The sequence below is a fragment of the Gopherus flavomarginatus genome, chromosome 1, assembly GCF_025201925.1.
Source record: "Gopherus flavomarginatus isolate rGopFla2 chromosome 1, rGopFla2.mat.asm, whole genome shotgun sequence".
Lineage (NCBI taxonomy): Eukaryota > Metazoa > Chordata > Testudines > Testudinidae > Gopherus > Gopherus flavomarginatus.
The window spans coordinates 120,528,597-120,555,164 of record NC_066617.1 but is presented as its reverse complement, the minus strand read 5'-3'; the positions used below and the strand labels follow the sequence as shown (position 1 = coordinate 120,555,164).

The 26,568-nt window shown below is 43.1% G+C and overlaps 2 protein-coding genes and 1 long non-coding RNA gene across 3 annotated transcripts in view; all 3 read right to left on the bottom strand.

Annotated features, from left to right (window-relative positions):
- The window catches only part of LOC127058777 (perilipin-3-like), a 74,768-nt gene extending 48,324 nt beyond the window's left edge, over positions 1-26,444 (bottom strand). The window contains exons 1-3 of the mRNA XM_050968999.1: positions 26,422-26,444; positions 24,059-24,138; positions 23,508-23,703 (exon numbers count right to left, since the gene is read on the bottom strand). Of these exons, the coding sequence (XP_050824956.1) occupies positions 23,508-23,703; positions 24,059-24,121 (259 nt within the window). The 5' untranslated portion in view covers positions 24,122-24,138; positions 26,422-26,444. The remainder of the gene's footprint in view (positions 1-23,507; positions 23,704-24,058; positions 24,139-26,421) is intronic.
- Positions 12,827-14,038, bottom strand: LOC127030169 (uncharacterized). The gene is made up of 3 exons (XR_007768316.1): positions 14,023-14,038; positions 13,589-13,692; positions 12,827-12,912 (listed from the first exon to the last, which is right to left on the bottom strand). It is a non-coding gene; the product is annotated as an uncharacterized LOC127030169 (long non-coding RNA).
- The window catches only part of LOC127058644 (perilipin-3-like), a 76,092-nt gene continuing 64,467 nt past the window's right edge, over positions 14,944-26,568 (bottom strand). Inside the window, exon 10 of the transcript XR_007776450.1 lies at positions 14,944-14,990. The gene's annotated coding sequence lies outside the window, so the exon portion shown is untranslated. The remainder of the gene's footprint in view (positions 14,991-26,568) is intronic.

Here is a 26,568-nt window from a genome sequence, read left to right as displayed (position 1 = left end):
GGCCAGAAAGGCCCACTGTGGTCAGCTAGTCTGACCTCCTGTATAATGCAGGCTATAGAGCTTCCCCACACAGGCACCAACAGAGGAAGTACGTTCCTGGGATGGCAAATGTTTACAGGCCGCGGCATTCTGTCCATTCTTGGCGCAGCAATCCAAGCAGCTTTTTTTTTTTTGCTTGAGGCAGCAAAAATGGTAAAAATGGCAAAAATGGTAGAGCTGGCCCTGTCCCCACAATAATTCCTAGAACAGAGCTTTTAGAAAACCTTCGCAGCACATGTTCTACCTGCATCTTAGATACTAAGAGTCAGATTTTCAAAAGTATTTAGGAACACAGAAAGGTAAATAGGCACTGGTGGGATTTTAAAAAAATTCCTAGGCACATAATTCCCATTGATAGAGATAGGCACCTTGCATTTTGAACATCTCACTAGATCCCTATCCGCATCTTTAGGTGCCTCAATACCTTTAAAAGGCTGGCCCTTTGGCAACAGCACTACTATTACCATTGTTTGCCACCAATCTAGTGATGGAATTGTTTTAATGAGAAATTGGGTAAACTACTATTGCTATTATTTGTATTATGGCAGTGCCTGAAGTCCCCAACTGACTCAGGTCTTGTTGTGCTAGGCAGAAGCAGAAGACGATCTCTTTCCCTAAGAATTTATAATCTAAACAGACAATGGGTGGAAGAAAACATTTTCCCTCTTTTACAAATGGAGAACGGAGCACAAAGAACTGAAATGACTAGTCTGAGGGTATGTCTACACTACGGGATTATTCCGATTTTACATAAACCGGTTTTGTAAAACAGATTGTATAAAGTCGAGTGCACGCAGCCACACTAAGCACATTAATTCGGCGGTGTGCGTCCATGTACCGAGGTTAGCGTCTATTTCCGGAGCGTTGCACTGTGGGTAGCTATTCCGTAGCTATCCCATAGTTCCCACAGTCTCCTCCACCCTTTGGAATTCTGGGTTAAGATCCCAGTGCCTGATGGGGCAAAAAACATTGTCGCAGGTGGTTCTGGGTACAGCCTCACCCCTCCCTCCATGAGAGCAGCAGACAGCCGTTTCGCGCCTTTTTTCCTGGGTGAACTGTGCAAACGCCATAGCACAGCAAGCATGGACTCTGCTCAGATCAAGACCACAATCGTGGACATTGTAAACATCTCACGCATTCTCGTGCAGTCTATGCTGAACCAGGACCTGCATAGCCAGGCGAGGAAGAGGCGGCTACGGCAGAGCAGCGAGGAGATTGATGAGGACAAGGACACAGAATTCTCTCAAACCATGGGCCCCTGCACTTTGGAGTTCCTGCTGGTAATGAGGCAGGTTCTAGCCATTGAATGCCGATTTTGGGCCTAGGAAACAAGCACAGACTGGTGGAACCACATAGTTTTGCAGGTTTGGGACGATTCGCAGTGGCTGCGAAACTTTCGCATGCGTAAGGGCACTTTCATGGAACTTTGTGACTTGCTTTCCCCTGCCCTGAAACGCCGTAATACCAAGATGAGAGCAGCCCTCACAGTGGAGAAGTGAGTGGCAATAGCCCGCTGGAAGCTTGCAATGCGAGACAGCTATTGGTCAGTCGGGAATCAATTTGGAGTGGGAAAATCTACTGTGGAGGCTGCTGTGATGCAAGTAGCCAAAGCAATCATTAAGCTGCTGCTACGAAAGGTTGTGACTCTGGGAAACGTGCAGGTCATAGTGGATGGCTTTGCTGCAATGGGATTCCCTAACTTTGGGGGGGGCGATAGATGGAACCCATATCCCTATCTTGGCACCAGAGCACCAGGACACCCAATATGTAAGCCGCAAGGGGTACTTTTCAATGGTGCTGCAAGCACTGGTGGATCACAAGGGACGTTTCACCAACATCCACGTGGGATGACCAGGAAGGGTTCATGACGCTCGCATCTTCAGGAACACTACTCTGTTTAAACGGCTGCAGCAAGGGAATTACTTCCCAGACCAAAAAATAACAGTTAGGGATGTTGAAATGCCTGTAGTTATCCTGGGTGACCCAGCCTACCCCTTGATGCCAGGAGAAGCCATACACAGGCAGCCTGGATAGTAGTCAGGAGCTGTTCAACTACAGGCTGAGCAAGTGCAGAATGATGGTAGAATGTACATTTGGCCGTTTAAAGGCGCGCTGGCGCACATTACTGACTCGCTCTGACCTCAGCCAATCCAATGTCCCCATTGTTATTGCTGCTTGCTGTGTGCTCCACAATCTCTGTGAAAGTAAGGGGGAGACCTTTATGGCGGTGTGGGAGGCTGAGGCAAATCACCTGGCCGCCGATTACACGCAGCCAGACACCAGGGCCAATAGAAGAGCACACCACGAAGCGGTGCGCATCAAAGATGCTTTGAAAAGGAGTTTCATCACAGGCCAGGGTACGGTGTGACTGTTGTGTTTGTTTCCCCTCGATGAACCCCCCCACCTTGATTGACTCATTCCCTGTAAGCAACCCACCCTCCCCCTTTGATTACAGCTTGCTTAAGGAAATAAAGTCACTATCGTTTAAAAATCATGTATTCTTTATTAAAAAGTCATTATAAAAATGGGACAGAACTGACAAGGTATCCCAGATGTGGTTTGGGAGGAGGATAGGAGGGAAGGAAAAGGCCACTAAAAATATTTCAAAGTAATGACAGCCTTTTGGTTGGGCTGTCCACGGGGGTGGAGTGGGTGGGTGCACGAAGCGTTCCCCCACGCGTTCTTGCACATCTGGGTGAGGAAGATATGGAACATGGTGAGTGGTGAGGGTGGCTACACAGGGGCTGCAGCGGCACTCTGTGACCTGCTGCTGTTCCTGAAGCTCCACCGGACGTCGGAGGATGTCAGTTTGATCACTAACAGCCCCAGCCTTGCATCCCGCCACTGCTGATCTTCCTGCCTGCACCTCTAATCTTCCTGCCACCACCTCTCATCTCGAGCGTCTCTCCTCTCCTCACGTTGGTCCCTCCTGTCCTCACATTCACTGGCATCTTTCCTGTAATTTGATACCACGTCCTTCCACTCATTCAGATGAGCTCTTTCATTGCGGGTTACTTCCATGATTTCCGAGAACATTTAGTCTCGCATCTTTTTTTTTCCTCCACCTTATCTGAGATAACCTTCGGGATGGAGTAGGGAGGCTTGAAAAATTTGCAGCTGCATGAGGAAGATAAAAAAGGGAGAGAAGTATTTAAAAAGATACATTTTACAGAACAATGGTTATACTTTTTCACAGTGAACAACACTATTCACCTTAAATAGCACATGTGATTTCAGTACAAGGTCGCATTTTGCATCTTAATATTGAGTGCCTGCGGCTCTGGTGTTAGAGATCTCACAGACACAGGTCCGGGCAGCAGAATTCAGCTTGCATGCTGCCATGGTAAGCCATTGTCTTTCGGTTTCTGCAGCCTTCATATACACAGTGCCCTCCTTTCCTAAATACCAAGCAAATCCCGTTCAGTACTGCTTCTTTCCTGTTAACATGCAGCAGCAGAAACCACTCCCCTATCCAATTCTCTGGGATGACTGCTTTACCCCTTTACGTGGCTGATAACATGGAAGATCACTGCTAATTACCCCCCTTCTCCCCACACCGCGTGGCTGGTAGCAGGGAAGATCCTTGCTAGTCAAACACGAAAAAGCTCAACGCCATTACCCCGCCTCCCCTCTCCCCACTTGGCTACCTGCAAGGAAGGATTTCTTTTAAGCAACAGGCAAACAGCCCAGTAGGAATGGCCATCTCTGTCCCCTTAATTAAATTCCTGAATTTCAACCAGGTTACCGTGCACGATATCACTCTCCTGAGGATAACACAGTGAGATACAGAACGGATGTTGCTTAAATGCCAGCAATCACTGGGACCATAAGCAGCTAGGCTTTGTCATGCAATGATACCAGATTACTTGTTACATGCATGGCGTGGTCAAGTGTCCTACCATGGTGAACGGAATAAGGCTGCCTTGCCCAGAAACCTTCTGCAAAGGCTTTTGGAGTACTTCCAGGACATCTTCATGGAGATGTCCCTGGAGGATTTCCGCTCCATCCCCAGACATGTTAACAAACTTTTCCAATAACTGTACTGGCCGCGAATGCATCCCAAGTCCTCAGGGCAAATCAATCATTAAAAAACGCTTGCTTTTAAACCATGTTTTTTATTTACAAAGGTACACTCACCAGAGGTCGCTTCCATGGCTTCATTGTCTGGGCTACTGGCTTGGGAGGGCTGGGAGGGTAATTCCATCTGGGTGAGAAAAAGCTCCTGGCTGTTGGGGAGAATGGAGTGCTGTGTGCTCTCTGCAAGCTCGTCCTCCTCTTCCTCCTCCTCATCTTCCCTATCCGCAGAATCCTCAGCCATGGCTGAGATTACCACCCCCACCTCGGAATCCACGGACAGGGGTGGGGTAGTGGTGGCGGTCCCTCCTAGAATTGCATGCAGCTCAGCGTAGAAGCGGCATGTTTTCGGCCCTTCCCCGGACCTTCCGTTTGCTTCTTTGGTTTTCTGGTAGGCTTGTATGAGCTCCTTAACTTTCACTCTGCACTGCACTGAGTCCCTGGTGTGGCCTTTCTCCATCATAGCCTTGGAAATTTTTTCAAATGTTTTTTTCATTTCGTCTTTTGGAACGGAGTTCTGTTAGCACAGAATCCTCTCCCCATATAGTGATCAGATCCAGTACCTCCCCTGCGGTCCATGCTGGAGCTCTTTTTTGAGTCTCAGGAGACTGCATAGTCACCTGTGCTCATGAGCTCTCCACGCTGGCCAAACAGGAAATGAAATTCAAAAGTTTCCGGGGCTTTTCCTACTTGGCCAGTGCCTCCGAGTTCAGATTGCTGTCCAGAGCGGTCACAGTGATGCACTGTGGGATACCGCCCGGAGGCCAATACTGTCGATTTACGGCCATACTAACCCTATTCTGACATGGTAATACCGATTTCAGCGCTACTCCTCTCGTCGGGGAGGCGTACAGAAATTGGTTTAAAGAGCCCTTTATATTGATATATCTCTTCTTTTGCAAGGTGGTGTGTGTGTGTGTGTGGAGGGGATCATTGGTAACTCTGATTATTTTTTCTTATGGCCAGGGGAGTTAAACGCAATTTATGCATACATGAGAAATTCTGTGGGGTTCCTACATTTTCTTGTGGATTATTACAGAAACTAGGAATTTAAGAACAGCTAGATCATTTCCTCCACGTATAGGAGTTGCATCTGGCACAGCTTTTGGCACGTGGGATTTTTATGGAGCAGAGTTACATTGCACAAACTCCTGTAGTGATTATGCCCCTGCTGGGAAGTTCACAATTGCAGCCCAGTAGCACCTAGAGGCCCACCAGAGACTGAGCCCCATTGTGTTAGTTACTGAGTATAAGCACAGCGAGAGCTCTCAAAGTACTTCATAAGTGTCATCATTCCCGTTATACAGATGCGAAATGGAGGCACAGAGCATTGAAAGAACTTGCCCTGAGTCACATAATGAGTTAGTGCCAGGCCTAGGAATAGCAATTCAGATCTCTGGATTATAGTGCAGTGTCCTATCTTATCCCTGGGATGACACTCCTTCACCCTGCTCAACTCTTCCAGGTGTCCCTCTGAGTTTTGTCTTGGCTTTCAGCTTGAAGTGCAGCTTTCTTTGAAAGGCTTGGTTTCTTGGAGTTGGCAGTGTATTAATGCACAGAATATGAGCTATATTTGCAAAGTCACAATAAGAATGTGAAGAGTGCACTTGAGAATCAGGCCAGGACAAAATTAAGCTCACATTTACAGATTTAACTGCATCTTCTTTACATGGATGCAGTATGGTACAGCCTTACACACATGATCACATAGCATTTATACCTCCTCTCTCTAAACCTGACAGAGTTGCAACTTTTTCTGGTCATGTATATTTATGTTTAACTATTTTCACAGAAATGTCCAGTTTATCTTTAGATTTCTTACCTGTGTATTTAATTATTACCCATATATCATACAATTTATTTCTTCTGCTCAGGGTCACCCAGAGGATTCAAGGGGCCTGGGGCAAAGCAATTTTGGGGGCCCCTTCCATTAAAAAAAGTTGCAATACTATAGAATACTATATTCTCGTGGGGGTCCCTGCAGGGCCCGGGGCAAATTGCCCCAACCCCCAGGCAGCCCTGCTTCTGCTCTAAAATCTGACTGCTGCTTCTGCAGTACAATTGAGGAGTATAAGGAAGCAAACTATGAAAAGAGCTATATGCCAACTGCATTTGCAAGTCTGAGTTCTATTACATTTGTTGGGTGTAATGTTACACAAGACACAATAATGGTTACTGTCAGGGCCGGCTCCAGGCCCCAGCACGCCAAGCGCGCACTTGGGGCGGCATACCGCAGAAGGCGCTCTGCCGCTTGCCGGGAGGGCGGCAAGCGGCTCCGGTGGATCTCCCGTAGGCGTGCCTGTGGAGGGTCCGCTCGTCCCGCAGCTCCGGTAGACCAGCCACAGGCACGCCTGCGGGAGACCCACCGGAGCCGCGAGACCAGCAGAACTTCCACAGCCATGTCTGTGGGAGATCCACTGGAGCCACGGGACCGGCGAGCGGCAGAGAGCCCTCCACGACATGCCGCCGAGCTTGGGGTGGCGAAATAGCTAGAGCCAGTCCTGGTTACTGTGTATGTTTCATACATGTGAATGATAGGAAGAGCATCTGACAGCTAGACCAGAGGTTCTGGAAGAGCAATATTACTTAGTATGCAATACGAAGTGATAGTTTTCAAATGACTGCTAGGCACAAGGGTTAGAATTGAAGGGGTAGCCTCTACTTTGGCATTTCCTGTGCTTGAGTGCTGAAGCATGCAACCTTGATAGAGCATCAAAGTGATTTACAAGGTGTTCAAGAGTACTATAGTGTGGAACTGTGGGGCTAAATGCCACTGTGAGACAAGGTAGGTGAGGTACTATCTTTTATTGGACCAGCTTTTGGTGGTGGGAGAAACAAAGTTTCGAGCTACAGAGAGCTCTGCTTCAGCTCTGGGAAACGTACTCAGTGTCACAGCTAAATACAAGGTGGAACATATAGTTTAGCAGAAGTAGTTACAATATAGGAGTATGTATTATCAAAACATGTGTAACATTTCACATGTTACATGATCATCTGTAGGAGAGAGCTCCTCCAATGCTGGCCTTGGAAATATTTGTTTTATGAAATACAGCCCTATGAAGTCTTTATTAATGTTTCTCTACAGACATGAGTCAGACAGGCACTCCTGTCATATTGTGTGTAGCGTACCTGTGCTACAAAGAGTGGTAGGAATTTTACTGACTGTACAATGGGAAGGGAAATAAATAAGGAGAGGGTGGGAAATTTCAGCAAATTAGGACAAATAATTAGTCCTTGGTCATGCCATTGATGTATCAGGTGTGACTATCTGAAGTCAGTGGGGCAGAGAGAAAGAGAGAGAAAATGACTCTGGAGCCTGGCAAGTAGGGCATCCAGCTGGCAGAGTTGGGGGTAAAGCATACAGGGTCCAGTCTCCCAGCTCCAATCACTAGAAACAACTCAGCTATCTAAGCCACCTGATTCCAGGACAGGGGCACTCAGTCATGGACCATTAGCAGAGAGAGGAATTTCTCTCTGTTAGAGGGATGTGGCTTACAACACATACCCCTGTTACCAGCATCTCCTATTTGACTAACTTAGGTGGCTCCCCACCTAATGCCCTGGCTCCTATGAACTGAATTCTAAGGTGCTTAACTCTCCCCCTTCATTGCATAGAGAGCCTAGATGCTTAATTTAGGAAGCTTCTGCTACTCCTGTCCACAAAGCCTACAAGTGTGTGGGGGCTCTTGGCACTTGAATTGTAGTCCCGCCCCCCATGTTGCCCTTTCCCCCTGAACCCCCACCCTCATTCCATCCCTTCCCCCCAAGACGCCATCCACCCACTTACTCACTCCTCTCTGACCCCGCACCCATTGCTTGCCCCTACGGCTGGGAAAAAAGTGATGGGGTCATACGCTCCTGGCACCCCTCCTTGTGGATTGCAGGGGTGTTCACGTGATTGTATAGGCCCCTAAAAGTTGAACATTGCAAATGCTAAGCATTCCAATGCCCTAAATTCCTTTGAATGAAGCCCCAAGTCATTACTGCAAGAGTTTGCAGATTCTAAGGACTAGAGGAGCATAAATAATGAAGAGGGTTACTGATGCAGAGTGATCTTGATTGCTTGCATACTATTTGCTTGCACCCAGCTTACCATTTTGACATGACCAATTGTTATAGGGAAATAATTATCATTTAAGAATAAAGAATGTACATCATATTTCCAAGATAGGGGACTATTCTGGTAAGCACCAGTTGTGAAAATGACTAGAAGAGCATAATGGATAATCAGATGAACATTATATCCCAGTGAGCCACTGTGGCCAAAAGGGCTAATGCAATCCTTGCATGTATAAATAGGTGAATCTTAAGTAGAAGAGAGGTTATTACCTCTGTTTAGCATTGGCAGAACTGGCACTAGAATTCCTTGTTCAGTTCTCCTGTCCACAATTCAGGAAGGATGTTGAAAAATTGGAGAATATTCAGAAAAAAGAGAATCTTGAGAAAGATTTTAAAAATTCAAAATGATTGTTTCAAAAATTTTACTTTAAAACTGGAAAAAAAATCTAGAAAATTTTGGTGTACTATTTTTTTTAAGTTCTCTTTTTAAATTTTCATTGTGGGAGTTTTTCAAAGTGTTTTCATTATGAATCAGGTGAACAAGAGTTGTAGTGTCAATTTTCTGACAAACTGAAAATTCTAAATTCTGATCAGATTTGGTTGCCATACTATTTAAATTCTCATATCTTCCCTTTCTCTTAAGGAAGTCAATAGCAGAAACCTGACTTCAGTCAAAACTCAATTAGGCCCTTAAATTTTAGAGACTGGTAGTTATGAGGAAAGATCAAATTGGCTCAGTTAAAGATTTTTCTTTGACAACCTACTGGGCTAATATGGTGAAATTGTAAAATAGCTTTACAGAAAGCTGTTGGTTTTCAAATCCTTTTCCTCCCATGGGTATGTCAGTTGGTTTCTGGATTTAAAAAAATATTTGAAGTATTTCTTCTGCAATGGAGCTGTGTAATAATATAATGCTGAATGCAGGAAGTTGGCTTCTTTTTGGCCAGCAAGTTTTATTTCAGGTGCAGCCACATACCAAGGCATAGACAATGCCACTTAGGGCAGTGAATGCCAAATATTGATGGCTTTTTTCAGAATGCTGGCAGGTCAATCAGTATGCAAGCCACTGCCTAAACGCAGCCAAGCATGCTGTAAATTAGCTGCACCATAAATGCAGTGATAAAGGAAGGATGCTCATGAAAGTTCTTGAAACCTACAGAGGACCCCCTCCGCCCAAGACATGTAGTCCTCTGTCCTCACACAATCCTTTCCCACTCACTCAACACTTCCTCCTCCTCGATCCCTCCCCAAAGTCTTCCTCTACAGAGCACCTGATGGCCTCAAATAGTAGGGTATGAATATATTGTTTACACACACACACCCCGCAACACCTTTTGAGAAAGGAAGGGCTAATAGTTTCCGCTAACAGTGGCAGAGTACCTTCTGTGGTCAAGCAAGATTCAGAAAGCGCATTTCCCTCTATCAAAATGGAGATTCAGGCACCTAAAAGGCAATCAGGAGAAAGATACCATTGACATATCGTGTACAGTTACTGCAAATGGTGGATCATCCTCTCTTGCTGACAAATCACAGTGAAACCATACACCCAAGAGGAAAAGTGACCTATAGTCATCGGACCAAGATGACAAAATCAACCTGGCACAGACTTGTCCAAAGAGCACTTAAGGATAACTGAACCAGCCACATGCACAGCCTCATATCAATAGCAAAGTTTAATTGTTAGGAGACATTTTCAAAAATCTCCAGGAAAAAAAAAAATAACACATACACATTTTGTATCAAATAGAGAGACAACATCAGGTGGAGATTCAAAAATCCTACTCAAACTGTGCCTTATCTGCTGCTTTCCCTCATGCGTTATTTAGTACTACCCCATAGGATTTTTATTCTTTAAAATCTTGACCAATAAAACATTTAGAGCATTATAAGAGATACAAGATACCATATGTAGATTAAGCCCCACGTGCTCTCTACTTCCCTCCCTAGCCATGGTGACTGATAACAAGGCTTGTTCCATTGCCACTATCTGCAAGCGAGAGATACACCAGGCAGGAGCCATCTCTTATTAGTCCAAAAAGAAACTCACTCTCTGGATCACATACAGTTGTCACCAGTGTATGTAGAAGCATTTACCTTTTCTACACAGGGTGTGGCAGAGAAGGAGCTATCTGGCTGTGCAGGGACAGACCTTGGAGTCTGGCTGAGGAGATTAACTATTGCTTCCAGCTGTTTACGGATGATAGCTGAGGCTACCCCCATGCCCCTCAGTTGGGTTTCCATGCTCTGTATGGCCTCAGAGTCTTCCCGATGGCTGGTTTCTAAGAACTCCAGTACTCTCTTACTTGTTGCAGACGTGACCCTCTCACTTTCTGTAAACTGAAGTTTTGTTGTCTCCTCCTGAGCTTGATGGCTTGGAGAAGCCTGCCCCCCTGGTGCCTCTGCTGGGGAGTCATCTCCTTCTTTGAGGTTGCTCTTCCCAGTAGGTACATCACAATGACTTGGTCCTGCAGCAAACCTGTTACAAGCAGTATCTTCTGATTTCTCTCTGTCCTCCAGGCCAAATACAGGAATTATATTTCCTTCATGCTCCCCTTTAAGGTCAGAGAAATCCAGGTTTGAGATTTCATCATCCTGGCTGCCATGTTTAATATTTACTCCCACTCTCAGGATGGCTGGACAAAGAATGAGCTGCCATTAAAAATCCAGATTTACTAGCATGTGCATTGCTGCTGGTGTGTGATGGTCTAGCCTTCTCCCTGTCGCTTTCATGGCTCTGACCTAACACACAAGAATGATTATTCTTCTAAAACAGCTTTCCAAGATGCTGGCCAGTGCCAAGACCTAACCATGCTTCTCACTCTGAATCAAGAATACACCACAGCAATATCCCTTCAGAAGTCATATTAAGTGAGAATTGTTATTCCCATGAATTCAATTTCTTTAAACTGTATTTCAATTGGACATAAAACCAAACCAAAGGGCAGGAAGAATTGCAGCTTAAATCCCCAGTCTAGACAGAAAGTGTTATGGGACTCCTCCTCAAGACAGACAATGGCTGGAGGTCTGAAACCTATAGAGGGTGCCTTCAAGGCGATCATGAAAGCATCAGAGGTGCAGTTACCTCAGAAACCATGACAGTTGGTACATGGTGTTTTTGAAAATTAAGATGTAATTAAAAAAATCACTATATATATAAAAAATAAAAAAAGGAGTCAGTCCCTACACATACTACATGGTGTGGTGTGAAGGGTCTCCCCAGGAGGTGGGCACATTACCCAGAGTTACAGAAAGTGTGTGAGGGAATGTAAATGTTTTTAAAAGAATTACAGGGGCCACTCTCTCTCTAACAGTAGGTTTTAGTGGCAAGACATTTTTCTTTTTTCCTTTTCTTGTTTGAAAACCCATCAACCACTCCTAAATTTGGGATGTTCAATAAATCCCAGAAGACTAGGTGAAATAGTGAGCATAGAGGAGGGAAGGTGGTCAAAGATTCACAAATAATTAGCTGGTTATAGTTTTCCACCTACACTTTCTCTCTGTGTGTCTCTTCCCTGCATTGTGCCTTTATTTCTGCCTCATTTTTCATCTTTCAGAAAAAAAGAAAACCCACTATTCCTGTGAATTTGGTTTCCTTAAACTGTGTTTCAGTTTGACTTGAAACCAGACACAGACACAAAAACCCACCATAAACGAATTATTGAGATGTTTGAGTCATAAGACCCTACAATATCTGCCTTACCATAATTTCTGGTAGGCTCTTTTCAAGGTCATATTACAATTGCAGCAGACAAAGTGAGCAAGAGCTACACTTTTGCTCTGCAAACAATTCCATGAAGTCATGTTGCAAGCAACACATTTTTATCCCTTCTTCTAAAATGTACCTCCAGCCCCATTCCCATCTGTGCCAAATATTACAATATCCAGTTCATGAAACTCTAGAGGACACTCAGTCCACTTTCTCTTCCATCCCACACTTGCAAATCCTGCTGTGATCTCAGAGTTAGAACTGCGACTTTAAAGCTCTGTTCTGACTAGAGTGTGAGGGAAGGTAATAGTAAGCCCCCAGTGCTATTCATCTGTAAATCTCAAACTAATTTACAAAGGAATTCACACAGCATTGCCTCCATTTTATAGGAGGGTGGGGAGGGAAGCAAGGCAGAGATGTGAAGTAATTTGCCTAAGGTCACACAACTGTCCGTTTTCCACATAAAAAGCAGTACACTCTAGTTGCACGTCACCTCTGAGATAAGTACATAAATCCAACTTCAATCCATGATTTACTCACCTTGAAGTTGAAGTGTAGTCATAACTGGGGGTATATCACTGATGGCAGGATCACGGGCAAATGTCATGTTTCCGTGGTGCTCCTTTTCAGAGGTGAAAGCATGGAACCCAGGCCATGGTCAGCATGGAGTAAGAGCTGACTGAGGACCTTGCTGAATACATCCTACAAAAAGAAGCATCATGTCATTGACTTAGTCCTTCCTCCATAACCTATGTTTCCAGGAAATCAGTCCCTTTGGAGCTGTTGTGGATATTGACAATAGAAGTCTCTAAGAGCTGAAGACTCAAATTAAATCAAGCTACTTCAAGAGCCTGGGTATCCACTGCAGGGATCTATTTAACTTGACAAGCTAAGAGTACTTATATTGCTAGTTTCATGCGACTTGCAAGAGGCATTTATTAAACATTTGGTGTGCCTTTTTGCTTCTTTATCATGTTTCCAAAGAAGGCTTCAACAGCTTTGTTATTCTTCTTGCCAGTATCTTCACAGTATCACTGCAGGGGAGGAGGCAGAAGAGTAACTCTGCATGTTTTTAATCTTAGAAATATTATACTAAATTTCCCTAGGTTTTCTGGAGTACCTAGGAGAAGAGGGGTGCTTAGAAAATGGGCCTTGTGCACTTCCACATCTTCTTTGAATTGGGAGAATTAAATCTTTTCTAACACATCATACAACTTGTGGGACTCAGAAAGGTGTTAAGAAACAAGTTAACAGTATGACTAAACATCTCTTTCCCTCAGCTGTCCAGTTTACGTCTCTGTGTGAAAATTAGAATCTCAATGAGAGAAGGGTTAAAATGTCAAATGTCAAAAGCTCGCCAACCAAGATGACACTTTTGGAGAAGTCAAAAAAAAAAAAAAAAGTCCTTTCATATTGCTTCCATGTATTATGAAGCAGAAAAACAAAAAAGAGGAGGGCATAAGCTCATTCCCTCTCCCCAGTTCTCTTTCCAGGTTCCCTTACTAGTTAGGGTCTTCCATTTTGAAAGCTACAGGATCATTCAGCTCAGATTGGACATGTAGCTCTTTCAGGAATTGCCCCTCATCAAAAATGACTATTATCATTAATAAAATGTGGTTAATTGAGTCGTAATAACATCATCTACAATTACCAGCCTTTCATGTTTTTTCTAGAACTGACTGGAATATTTTCAACTAAATGTAATTTCACCTCAATATGCTATTTAGTCAGACCCAGAACATTCCACAGACACTGAGCGGTTTCAACAAAGTTTCTGAGGGGAAGGCCTCATATCCTGGGCTCCCTGGTCACTTCTGACCAGAGAGAGAGAGAGATCAAAAACCTGGCCTTTCTGATTGTAAGACACATTTTTAACACAATTCTATTTTGCAAAAGCATTCCAAAGTTTTGTTTTCATTCTAATGTAGGACAAAACCTCAAATGTTTTTGTGAGACTGAACTGTCATTCTCTGACCAGCTCTAGATTTTTCTGAAGCCACTACAGCAATAATGAGGACTGTATAATGTGACTGGTTTCTAGAGAGTAATGATACTGAGTACAACAGTCAATGGGTGGCTAACACCCAAGAGTTAAGATCAGTAATTTACTTGCAGAAGCCTAAATGTCTACTGAAGGCACCTACCTGCTTTGAGTTCTTATTTCGCTTTTAAAAATGTGTTCTAATCAGATGAAACTGAAAAGCAAGAAAAATTATTGTAGGTCCATATGGCAGAGTAAACAGTAACCCAACACCATACAAACAAAACACTGCAGCACAAGAACATTACATCCTTTCTATCACTGCATTTCATAGAAAGCAAGTCCCAACTGTACCCTTCTTACAAGAAGCTACTACAACTAGGATCTAAAGCAGACAAAAGAATAAAAAGGGGAGATGCATCATATCCAAATGTGTTTTTTAAGTACACAAGAAACAACAACAACCAGCTCTTAAAGGTTGTGAGGCAGGCTTGACAAAGTCCAGGATTGGGATTAGTGGACAGACGGACAAACCAATAAAATCCACCTTCATTTCAACTCCCTCTTCAAGACACAGAGTTAATCGTCACAGCCAGGCAGTCCAAATACAATTACAGTAGACATAAAAACAGCAAAGCAACACATGGCAATAACCGTTTTTCTCCTGTATCTTTTGATAGTAGCAATAGCTGTAATCTGAGTTAGTTTTAGATCTTCCCATTTCACTTCATACCTGTAGCAAGACAAAGATTTCACACAACATTCAGAGAGAAAGTTAACTTACAACCGATCCCTCCAAGAACAATAATATAAGGAGCACCCCAGAACACAGATATACACTAAAATGGAAGAAAGTCAACTATTTCTTGTTATGAAAATTCAAACATCATAACCCCTTTAAATTATGGAATATAGATATGTGAGAAATCTGAAACTGTGTTGCCTAAAAGAAACACTGAGTACAGTACTTTAGATTAGGAGGAGATCAAAATATTTGATATAAAATACTCTCTCTCAAGGAAGCTAAAACAGGAATGGGGTGGGTGTGGGAAGAGAAAGGGAAAAGAGAAACACACTTACTAACCCTCAAAGTCAGTCTCACACAAAAAGTTACTCCAAAATCTTGGAGACCTGAAAGAGAAAGATAGTTAATTAAAATAATGTATGAAGTAGCCTATCTATTTCTTTGACTGGCACTATTTCATTCAACTGGACTCTTCTAGGATGCCACACCCTGACTAGCAACTGTTGCTAATTAGGAGAAGCTGTTTTTTCCTTGCTAACACAAACTAGACACTAAAGGAGAAGTGGTGTGTGGTTTCCCAGCTGATTTGCTATGGATCATTTAAAGTCTCTCACAAGTTTTAGAATACTATGTTGTAATTATGCTAATTATTTGTAGTAGAGTGTTAATGCAGTTTAATAGCTAGAGATGCTGACCTTCCATAATCAGCCTGTTTTGCACCTTTTTGCCTAAGACTCATGTCCTACAAATATTTGTTCTCTGTTGCACAAAGTCTTAACCCTAAATTTACCAGAAATAAAGCAAGTTCTAAGACATTTTTCATCTGCCAGGGCTGAATTTGTCTCAAAAGCTTGAGGCAAATTGGAGATGGTATTTGGGAGCTCTGCATATAACAAGAGATCTTTTCACTTCTTGAAAATTTACCTTTTTGATTTGGTTTATCATAATTCCCAAACATCTTGACTGAAACTGTGAAACACTCTGTAGGGTTTGCCTTAACTAGGGAAAGTTTTGAATTTACTTCAGACTTAGCTACACCATGGTAGCTAAAGCCAACCTTTTTTTCCTAATATAGATACAGGAGCTTAGGCTAGAAATTGACCAGCTAATATGTTAAAGATGTTGTCCCGGGTCTGCACTAAGAAAATAGCTGAGTTTAGATCACTTAACTAACATGCATTAGGTTACATGGGTCCAACATATACTCAAACTTTTTCTAGTTATTTTTTTCTCCTTTCTTCTCTCACAGAAGGTTGGGGCAAGAACTGGTAACTTTTCAGGAAAGAGAGAGGTAGGTATCTTGGGATAATAGTTAAGGAGTTATTAAAGGTCATTTATGCATACATAAGGAATCTGCAAGGTTAATAAATATCTTTTCTAGTCTGCCTTTTGCTGGCATAACTGTCAATTAGGAATGCTATGCCCTCAAAAGCACCCTGTATAGATGCGGATATACTGGGGAGGAAAGCCCTTTGCAAAGATAGCTTATTTCTAGGGCTGTGAAGTGATTAAAAAAATGAATCATGATTAATCATGTGATTAAAAAAATTTATTACAATTGTGTTAAACAATAATGGAATACAATTTATTTAAATATTTTTGGATGTTTTCTACATTTTCAATTATATTGATTTCAATTACAACAGAGAATACAAAGTGTATAGTACTCACTTTAAGTTTTATTACAAATATTTGCACTGTAAAGAACAAAAAAGTATTTTTCAATTCACCTCATACAAGTACTATAGTGCAATCTCTTTATCATGACAGTTGAATTTACAAATGTGAATTATGTACAAAGAATAACTGCACTGAAAACAATGTCCTACAAGTCCGCTCAGTCCTACTTCAGCCAATCGCTCAGACAAACAAACTTGGATACAATTTGCAGGAGATAATGCTGGCTGCTTCTTGTTTGTCACCTAATAGTGAGAGTGGGCATTTGCATGGCACTATTGTAGCTGACATTGCAACCTATTTATGTCTCAGATGCACTAAAAATTCATATGTCCCTTCATCTTCCATAGGACATGCATCCATGCTGACGATGGGTTCTGCTCAATAACTATCCAAAGCAGAGTGGACAAATGCATGTTCATTGTCATCATCCGAGTCATATGTCACCAGTAGAAGGTTGATCTTCCTTTTTGGTGGTTTGGGTTCTGTAGTTTTCGCATCTGAGAGTTGCTCTGTTAAAATTTCTGAAAGCATACACCCTCCTACCTCGTCTCTCTCAGATTTTGGAAGGCACTTCTGATTCTTAAACCCTGGGTCAAGTGCTGTAGCTATATTTAGAAATCTCACATTAGTACTTTCCTGGCATTTTGCCAAATCTGCAGAGAAAGTGTTCTTAAAACAAAATGTGCTGGGTCATCATCTGAGATTGCTAACAACAGGAAATATATGGCAGAATGTGGGTAAAACAGAGCTGAAGATACACAGTCTTCCCCCAAAGAGTTCAGTCACAAATTTAACTGATGCATTATTTTTTAACCACCACCATCAGCATGAAAGCATATCCTGTGGAATGGTGGCCAAAGCATGAAGGGGCATATGAATGTTTAGCATATCTGGAACATAAATACCTTGCAACACCAGCTACAAAAGTGCCATATAAACACCTGTTCTCACTCTCAGGTGACATTGTAAATAAGCAGCAGGCTATCCTGTAACTGTAAACAAACTTGTCTGCCTTACCAATTGGCAGAATAAGAAGTAGGACTGAGTGGACTTGTAGGCTTTAAAGTTTTACATTTTGTTTTTGAGAAAAGTTATGTAACCCGCTCCCCTCCCCCCCAAAAAAGTCTACATTTGTATATTGCACTTTCTTGATAAAGAGATTGTACTAGAGTACTGGTAGGTGAATTGAAAAAAAAATTTACAGTCTAAATGTTTATAAAAAAACATAAAGTGAGCACTTTACAGATTGTATTATGCTTATTAGAAGTCAATATATTTGAAAATGTAGGACATCCAAAAATATTTATTGGTATTTTGGTTAAAAAAGTTGTGCTTAATTGCACTGTTAATCATGATTTAGTTGAGTTAATTGCAATTAATTGCCAGCCCTACTTATTTCATTTGGTGAAGTCATAAATGATACTGGCAATGAACTTTTGCTGGAATAAGCTACATCTTCCTTTTAGTGTAGGCAAGGCATTCACAATGGCTTTTATAGAATGCAGGTATTCCAGAACCACTAGATCAATTTTCCCCTCTGTAGGAAGGATGGCTTAGAAAAATGCATCTGGAACAGCTTCTCTCCCCTTGACTTTGGGTCCAACTACATTGAGCAAACTTCAGCTCTTGTGCACATTAGTAAATTCACAGCTGTAATAGTTGCAGTTGAGGCTTGTGTGTGCTACCCTGCTGCAGCTGGACCCCCTTGTGCTAGTTGCAATATACTGAATATTAGTAGATTTCAGTATTATTACAGAAAGGTAAAATGGGGATAACAAAGTGGTATCATGTGGCCCTTTAGAGAGGCACAAAGCATAGGAATGTCTCAAGGGAGTAGCAGGGCTAGGAAGAGCCTAGGATCTAGGTGGTAACCAAGCTATCATAGCACCCTCAAGTTTGGCCTGGGTTTTAGGTTAAAGCACTTTTATTTTTAAAGTGGACTGCTCTGATATATAGCATTTTTAGATCACTGCTCTGCAAGACCCCTATGACAGCACTGTCAGTCTCATTTTCAAAGAGTGATATAAGCACTAAGTGCTGAAGTCACTTGTAAGTGAAAGTTGTCTCAGCAGGTCCTGCAATGCTGAGTGGAGCAATGCCTAAATACCTTTAAGCACAAGAGCCCTCAGTGTTCTTGCTTTCTGGGGGTATGTGGTAAACAGAACCCATATCCTCTGTATTATGGGCACTGTACCACTTTCATCTGAAATCCAAAAGCTTTTATTTTAATCTGTATAGTTTGCTTGGTATTGCATAGCAGTGATTGAGGCCTTTCCTATTTGACAGTTGATCTGAGGCTGTGGGAAAAGCAGAAGTACTCACCTTTTGATAACAAGGGTTAAGAAGTCTGGTGGTACCTTAGAGGCAATGGATTTGGACATACCCACAAAAGCTTAACGGACATCTGAAATGGTCCTTTACCCACAAAAGCTATGCCCAAATAAATCTGTTGGTACCTTAAAGTACCACCAGACTCCATTTGTGCCCACAAAAAACCAAAACACTGCTACCTCTGATACTTCTCACCCTATGATGTGGATTTAAAGGGCCTGCTTTCCTCAGGGAAAGGCTATACATATGCAACCTTTCACAAATACAGCTGGGAGGTTTGGAAATATGCTGCCTTGATACAGATTCCAAGTGATTTTATAGGTGCTTGAGATTATACACTAGCACATCCCCTACTAGATCAATATTTTAATAGGCATGACATTATGCCCTAGAGTCCCTCTAGGGACAGCCCTTTTTTGAGATGGCAAAGGAATCCCAGGCCTTGGTTCTCTCCTGGGGCACGGGCCAGGACAGAGCAACCCAGGTAGTGTCTAGCCCAGGCTGGCTAGATAGTGCACTTGGTTAAAATTCCTACCACTATTGGCAACTTCCAAAAAGCAACCTGAAATCCCAAGTGCAATTCTACCACAGCCATAAGAGCAACACTTATTTCTGTTCCCAGTTTCACCAGAAACTAGAGCATGTTTACAGGTCTGAGTAGTGGTGATGTAGAACTACTTAGAAATTAAGGCTCTAGATTTGGTTCTATGGTATTTGGGGTAAGCTTCCCAGGCTTTTAAGTGTCATCCACACACTAATGCCAGTGGTTGCTGCTACTGGCAAACAAGGCTACATATAGCATGACTAATGGCAGGCACAGATGTCTACTATAGAACTGGACAGACTTCTTAGAAAGAGCAGATTAGACCTTCATTCAAATGAAGTGAGATTTTATTTTGAAGACAGTGGTAACACAAACAAGTAGTATCTGAGCTGAGAAGTGATCTACATTATAGCAGTCACAACACTGCCAGAAATTAGTAGAGATTTCAGCACCGTGCATGTGAGTACTAGCCACTGGTGTCTTCCTTGACATATGCTAGTACACATGAAGTCAGAAAGAAGACTGAACGAATGTGCCTTTGTCCTTAGAAGTTGAAGTTTCAGGTTTCTAGGTCACAGGGCCTCCTTAGACTTGGAGGCTTCCTCAGCCTCATTTTCTTGGTTGTGTGGTTCAGTGGTGTCTGCAGACCCCTTACCCGATGGGATGAAGGGTCCCACAACCCAAGACAGAGGAGTAGTCTCCATCATGTATGCCATCAGCTCATCTACATATTCCTGGGCCTTGGTCACCATCTCCTGGCTCTGGGTTAGGAGGCTGCTAGAGAGATCCTGGAAGGAATGGGCAATGGAGAAGGATGCATGAAGCTCTTCCATGTTGTGATACATCTGTTTCACCTTATCCTGAAAGATGGTGGGGAGACCTTGAATGCTGGCTACTAGCATCTGGCAGGAATCCTGCAGCTGCTGGATAATGCTGCGGGACATAACCAGGGTCTCAGACTCCATCTGTTGGAGAAATAGAAGTTTTAATTCTGATGTTCAAAACACAATAAGGATCAAACTTGCTACTGCCACTGCCTCGGGTGATGTTGTAAGGCAGCAAGTTATGCTGCAAGGTACTACTGGCAGTCAAGGAGGTCTGATGGAAAGACCATTGGCACCAACAAGGTCTGCAATGGGTGTGCAATGCACTTTCAGGATATATGAAGAGGCCAAGGTGCACCTTCCCTAGGAGAAGGCACTTGTGACAATGGAGGCTAAGAGAGGCAATAAGCCATGTAAGGTCGATCAGAAGAGAGCTAAGCCAAGTTAACAGGGGTTTCACTGGTTGCAAGCCCATGACCTACAGTCAGTTCTCAGGCTGTGAAGAGGTTTAAAAATAGTAAGCACGGATTTAAAGAGACTATGCTTCTTGGGCAGATACCTTGCTGGTGTGACATCACTTTAGGGATGTCTAAGCAAGGAAGCCACTCATTAGGCTCAAAAAAGGGAACAACTTTTTGTAATGAACCTAAGATCACCTGGGTTTGAGCTACTTATCCAAAGATGTCACCCTGCAAGGCCCAGAGTAATTGCTACCTTCTCAGACCAGAGCTGACCACCTGCAGCTGAAAATGCACACACCCAAGTGTACATACCTCTGGTTTTCCCAAATCCTTGATTTCACTGCTTTTTGGCTGCTCTCTATTCCAGCTCAGCCACGTGTGATGGAACTTCTCCTGGACTTCTTGAAGAGAAACCCCTTGCTTAAGGTATTCAATCTAGAAGTGGATTAAGCATATCCAGAGATGAGACATTTGCACATCAGTTATTCTAGTTCCACTGTTTGACATGCCTTCACCCCACAGTGTGGTATGCTCAAGGCATCAAGAGTAGAAGGGTCTAGTTACATAGCACAGCTGTGAATGAGGCTTAAGCCTCATTGTACCACATTCTAGACACATGTGGTCAGAGTGTTCGCTGCCCTGGAGGGCATCAGTTGTAAGAGATACAGTTCTTACCAGTCCCATGGTTTCATGAAGCTGGGAAAGAGCCTCTCTGATGCTTTGACTGGTGTGTCTCATCTTGTTTAGGGAGTAGCAGTAGGCACGTTGGCGAAGTTTGGTTGACAGGGAACCTAAACGCACGAAGTAACTCTGATGCTCTTGCGGTTGTGCTGAAGACACTTCAGCCCCTTCCACAGATTCAGCAAGTTCAGCTAGAGGGAACAGAGTTCAGGTTGTTCACCCTCTCAGGTTAAGAGATGGTGAAAGGAGTACAAGCCATACTGATCTGCAAAATCTTAGAGCTCCCTTGTAACAAGGATTGGTCTTAGCAGCTATCAAGTACCACAGAGGTAGCTGCAGCCTTAAAGCAAACCCACATGCCACACAGCATTACTACAATTTTGCATACTTTGCTGCTAATGACTAACTTCTAATGAAGTCATGTCCATCATTCCTTCTAGTGCCACCCTGCCCCACTTGTTGCTCAAGTCATTTTACATGATTACATGCCCACCAACTAGAGTCTTAAACCTCAATCTCAGCTATGAAGAGGCTGTAGAATGAGCCTGCATTCGGTGCCAGATAAGATTGAGAAGCCTAGAGAGATGTTTGGCCCAAAGGGAGGATTACCCTAAAATTTAAGATAATAGACCTGTCACTCATGTGAGTGTTCTGACCTAGTTCATCATCTGTCATGGGAAGATAGTGATCCAAGAGCTCTTCAGATTTCTCCAGCACTGCTTCCATTCCACTTATGGCCAATTGGCCCATTCTTGATTCCACAACTGTGCTCATGCTGTCAGTTATCACTGATTTGGTCGTCTTCTTCCTGTCCTGCACAGCCTCTTTGGTCATATCTACCACTCTGATCATGGTCTCCTTGACCTCTTCCAGACTGACAGAGGCCAACTCCTGTGTCTCAGATGTAGCCTAAAGAAGAGAAGAGTGATCAAGCAAGATCTTGTACAGTAATTCAGGGTGATACCACCACATTTACCCAGCAACTGAGGTTGGGGGAGGGGATTACCACCTGCTTTGCCCCATAGGTCAAATCTTCAGGGGAAGAACTGCATCTTGCTGTTAAGCATCAGACCAGAGTTCTATTGAGACACTAGCTCCTGCCTCTTGACCACTTTTAGTATGGAATGTTCCTCTGCTGGAGGAAGCATCCCATTATTGGCATCCCTTTCATAAAGGCATGATGTTTTGTCTAGTGAGAGGGTGGTGAAAGTTACCTCAGCAGCAGCCTGTTGAAGGACTGGTAGATTCTCCTCCACTTTGTCAGGTACTTCAGAAACGCACTCCTCCTCTGTTGTCCCTATAGAAAAACCAGAGTTCAGTTTCTTAATGGGTCCATTTTGCTATTGGAATATTTACAGAACCTGGCTCACATCTGTAATGAGAGCTTCAGTTCTCCAGTATGTTCAGGCAGCAATTGTTCTGGGTTGTAGGTACTCCACGTTTCCCCCTTCCTTCCCCATCTAAAGTGGTTCCCTCCCTCTCCAAGTTATGAACTCTTTTGTAAAAATGGTGTCCCCTTCAATAGTTCATAGTTCCATATTTCCTCCCATGCATCCTAATTGGGCAACTGAATCAAGATGGTTTGGACTAGCATCTGAACACTCCCATCTATACTTCCGGCAGAATTGTCTCTTACTGAAGCATTCTAGGCATCACTTTCCAGGCTCCCTCTCCAAGTGAAGGGTTTTTATGTTCTGAATAAAGTGCAATGATCTCTCCCCATCATCTTACAGCTCTGAAGCTTTTTGATCAAACATCCCTCTGGAAGGGACCAAGAAGTTTTTGCAATGCCTTAGCTGCAATAAGTCCAACTAACTGTTCTCATGAAGGAAGCAAGTCAGGGAGCAGACATTGCTGTTGAGCTATAGCCTCATAAGCAGCTAGTTAAGAAAAAAGTTTAGCAGTTGTAACCTGTCTGCAGTGTTGTTGTAGCCATGTTGGTCCAGAGATATTTGATAAGGTAAGTGAGGTAATTTTGTTGGACCAACTTCTGTTGGTGACAGCCTAGATTTTGAGCATTTCTCTGGTTGCAGAATGAAGAGATCTCATTTTGCAATTAGGTAGCTTTCAAGGGATGTTGCTCCTTAAAAGCAAAGAGCTTAGCTGTAATCTTACCTCCTGGTAACAGTGAGGGCAGGTTCAGCAATAGTAATTAGTGTAAGCAAAGCCCTTTGTTAGCCTCTAGCAGATGTAAGCTTACATGCATGGGCTACTGTATTATTCCTCTATAGTCACACTACTCCCACTGCCAGCTTCTCCTCCAGTACTGATCTTCATGCACCTGAGTTTTAGAGATGGAAGCTTCCTGACAGGGTGTGAAGAGCCTACTGTTGAGAAATTGCACCATACAAACGGAAAGGTCTGCATATATGCTTTACTCACCCTCAGGTTCAAGTTTAGTTACAACTGGCTGTGCACTGCTAACTACAGCAGTGGTAATGGAGGTCACTCCCTTCTCTGCCATGTCACAGATGGACCTCACATAGGGATGGCTCTCCTTGGTGGAAGCATAGGCAGTAGCAGCCAGATCACAGGCAGAGTTGACTAAAGGTAGACTGGCCACCCTCCTCAAGACATTCTAGTGACGCAAGGGACAGAACAGTGAGTCAGGGAGGCAATGTTCCACATTGGGGCTGAACCTTTTCTTTTTCAAGTAGTTATACCCAATCAAAGGATTCATGAATGGCCAAAAATCTGAAGAGTCCCGACAGCTGCTTTTGAAGTTAGTACTGAAACTGGATCACAAGATTAACTAAGGCAAGAAGGATTTTTAAATATCATTATAAACCAGGCTATTTTGCAGCATCTGGAAGAGCAACTGCACAAATCTCTAGACACCAGGATGTGCATATGTGAAGCCTGCTACCAGATAACAGCCAGCCATCTTTCATATACACATGTTGAACCAGCAATGCTTAAGAGGGAGCACCTACCTGTTGCTCTTCCTCCCCATGCTCTGGGGATGCCATAGTTGTGTCTTTTCCATTAGAAGCCATGGTATAATCAGATATACCTGAAAAAAGGGCAAGAAGAAAGGCCTGAAGTTACAATTTTACGGTGCTGTAACTTTTCCTTACAACAAGAGTGATGTTCTACTCCAAAGTGAGACTAGAAGGAATGGCAGGGCCCTCATCAGATTAACAAGAAATATATAGAGGAATAGTGAGCTGAATATACTGTCACTGCTCTTTTAAAAAGCAAGAAATATTTCAGTTCTGCTACAGCTAAGGAGAAAGCAAGGAGGAGAATTCCTTCTCTTGGCAGAGTGGTTTCAAAGTCTTCTATTTTTCTGGAGAGTCTCTTAAAGGCAGTAGGTGTCACTACTACTAAAGCCCATTTAATAGCTCTAACTACGGGGGGGGGGGGGGGGGAAGAAGGAAGAGAGAATAGGATCCTGTTTCATCAGCTAAGAGACTTAAGACCAGGGAGCATTAAGTTTCCCAGACCCAGCTTCCCAATCCCTGTCCTACCCACAGCTTCTTCATACAGACATTTCTTAGTCACAAAAGTGCAAAGCCCTGACCAAGGAACTGTATAAACAATTAAGAAAAAACCTCACCAACAAATCCCACTCCTTCAAGAATTAGCCCACTGACCTTTCTCAGTACTGCTTTACTCCACTCACCACCTGGTCAGATTTTATACACCCCTGGTGATGTAATTGTGAAGGAAGAGAGCAAAATACTCAGGACTGACAGTTAAGGTAATAAGTGAAAAGAAGGCTTTGCTAACCAATAGGAGAATGCAAATCCTTTGGGGACTGCAAAGATTGGGAGTGAGTTATTCCCCAAAGGTGATTCCAATTAACTGCACTGGGTCTTTGCTGTCATCTAGCTGAACTCACTTTGAGTCCACACCCTGCCTAGAAAGAGTTGCTAGTTAGGATGGGTAACATTTTCAAAAACACCTGTGTGACTTAAAAAGTCATTGATTTTCATTGCCCTTTCCAATGGGAAAAGGGAGAACAAAATATTGGGTTTTTTTTAAAAAGGTAGAGAAAAGAGTAAAAAATTGAAATGGAACTTTGCATTTTATGAAAAATCTAAAAAAAACAAAATATAAAAAACCCCGAACAAATAAAAAATCGGCCAGATATAGACCATCTCTTCAGGTAAGGTTGCAGATAGCAAAGTGTCTGCTTCACCTGCATGTTGGCCATAGATTCAAAGTAAAAAACTGGCACACTGGAAGAAGGAGTGGCATATTGGAGACAGGTAGTTTTTTCCAGTGGTTAGAATATTAGCCTAGGATTTGAGCTGGGTTCAATTTTATGCTCTACCTCAGACTTCCTGTGTGACCTTGTGCAAGTCATTTAGTCTCTTGATGCCTCAGTTTTCCCTCTGTATAGTGGGGATAATATGGCTTCGATGCTTCATAGAAGTTTTGTGAGGTGCTCAGATACTCTGGCAATCAGGGCTATATAAATACGTTAGATAGATAGTGAAGCATTTTGTTGGGGAACAAGAGTTGGGTAGGGTAACTGGAAGAACTTGCCCTTCTCCACCTTCATCTCCCTTTCAGAAAAAAAAGGGAACGTGTGCCACTTTCTGTTTCAGGGAAGGGTGAGAGAAAAGAGTGTTTATCCTTTTGTCACCCCTTCATTGCTCTCCCTCAGAGTTTGAATTGGAATTGGACTGAACTGGAAAAAAGGTGGTGGTACTGTCCCAAGTCCTGCCCACAATCCAAGCTCTGCCTATATGAGATGCTAATTATAGCAGATTGTGCAGGTGTAAAAACCATGAGCACACATGCTCTGTTGGGTTCCCCTTTGGGCTCTCTGTAAGGTTCAGCTACATGACTGGACATGACCAGATTAAGGTGGAGGCACAATAGCCACATACCTGGATCCAATCATGTGATTATGTCAATCTCAGCTGTCATTTAAAAATAAATGTTTCTATCTATCCCAGAAATCAAAAATAAATGTTTGATATCTGCCTGTGTCTGCCCCCAGCAGAGGGAGAAGCACCATGCATACCAAGGGAGGTAACTCTTTACCCCCACTTTGCCCTTCCTCTTCTTGGTGTGCACCCACCCAGCTTCCCAGGATTTCAACAGGTAAATGCCTAGCTGGGCTCTGTGGGATTGGTGGCATTTGGTCTTTTGGCCTCAAGGGTCAGATATTGGCCATGGGAGTGTGAATAGTTCGCTAATGACATACACTCTCACCATGAAAATGAGATGCCACCCTGGGCAGATCTCTAATCTTCCCTCTTTTTTCTTGCTTTCTTTGATCAGCAGTGAAATAGTTGAAAATCTAGACATGTATATCACCATCACTTGGCATCGGAGTTACCCCACTTTGATGAATGGGGCAGTTCACACCCCTCTGAGCTTCTGTGTCAGGCTCTCTGCAGAGGCAGGCAGATGCCTGTGCATCCGTTTTTGTACTTTTCATGTTTTCAAGGTTTTTTCCATAATCTGTTGTCACATTATATTGATA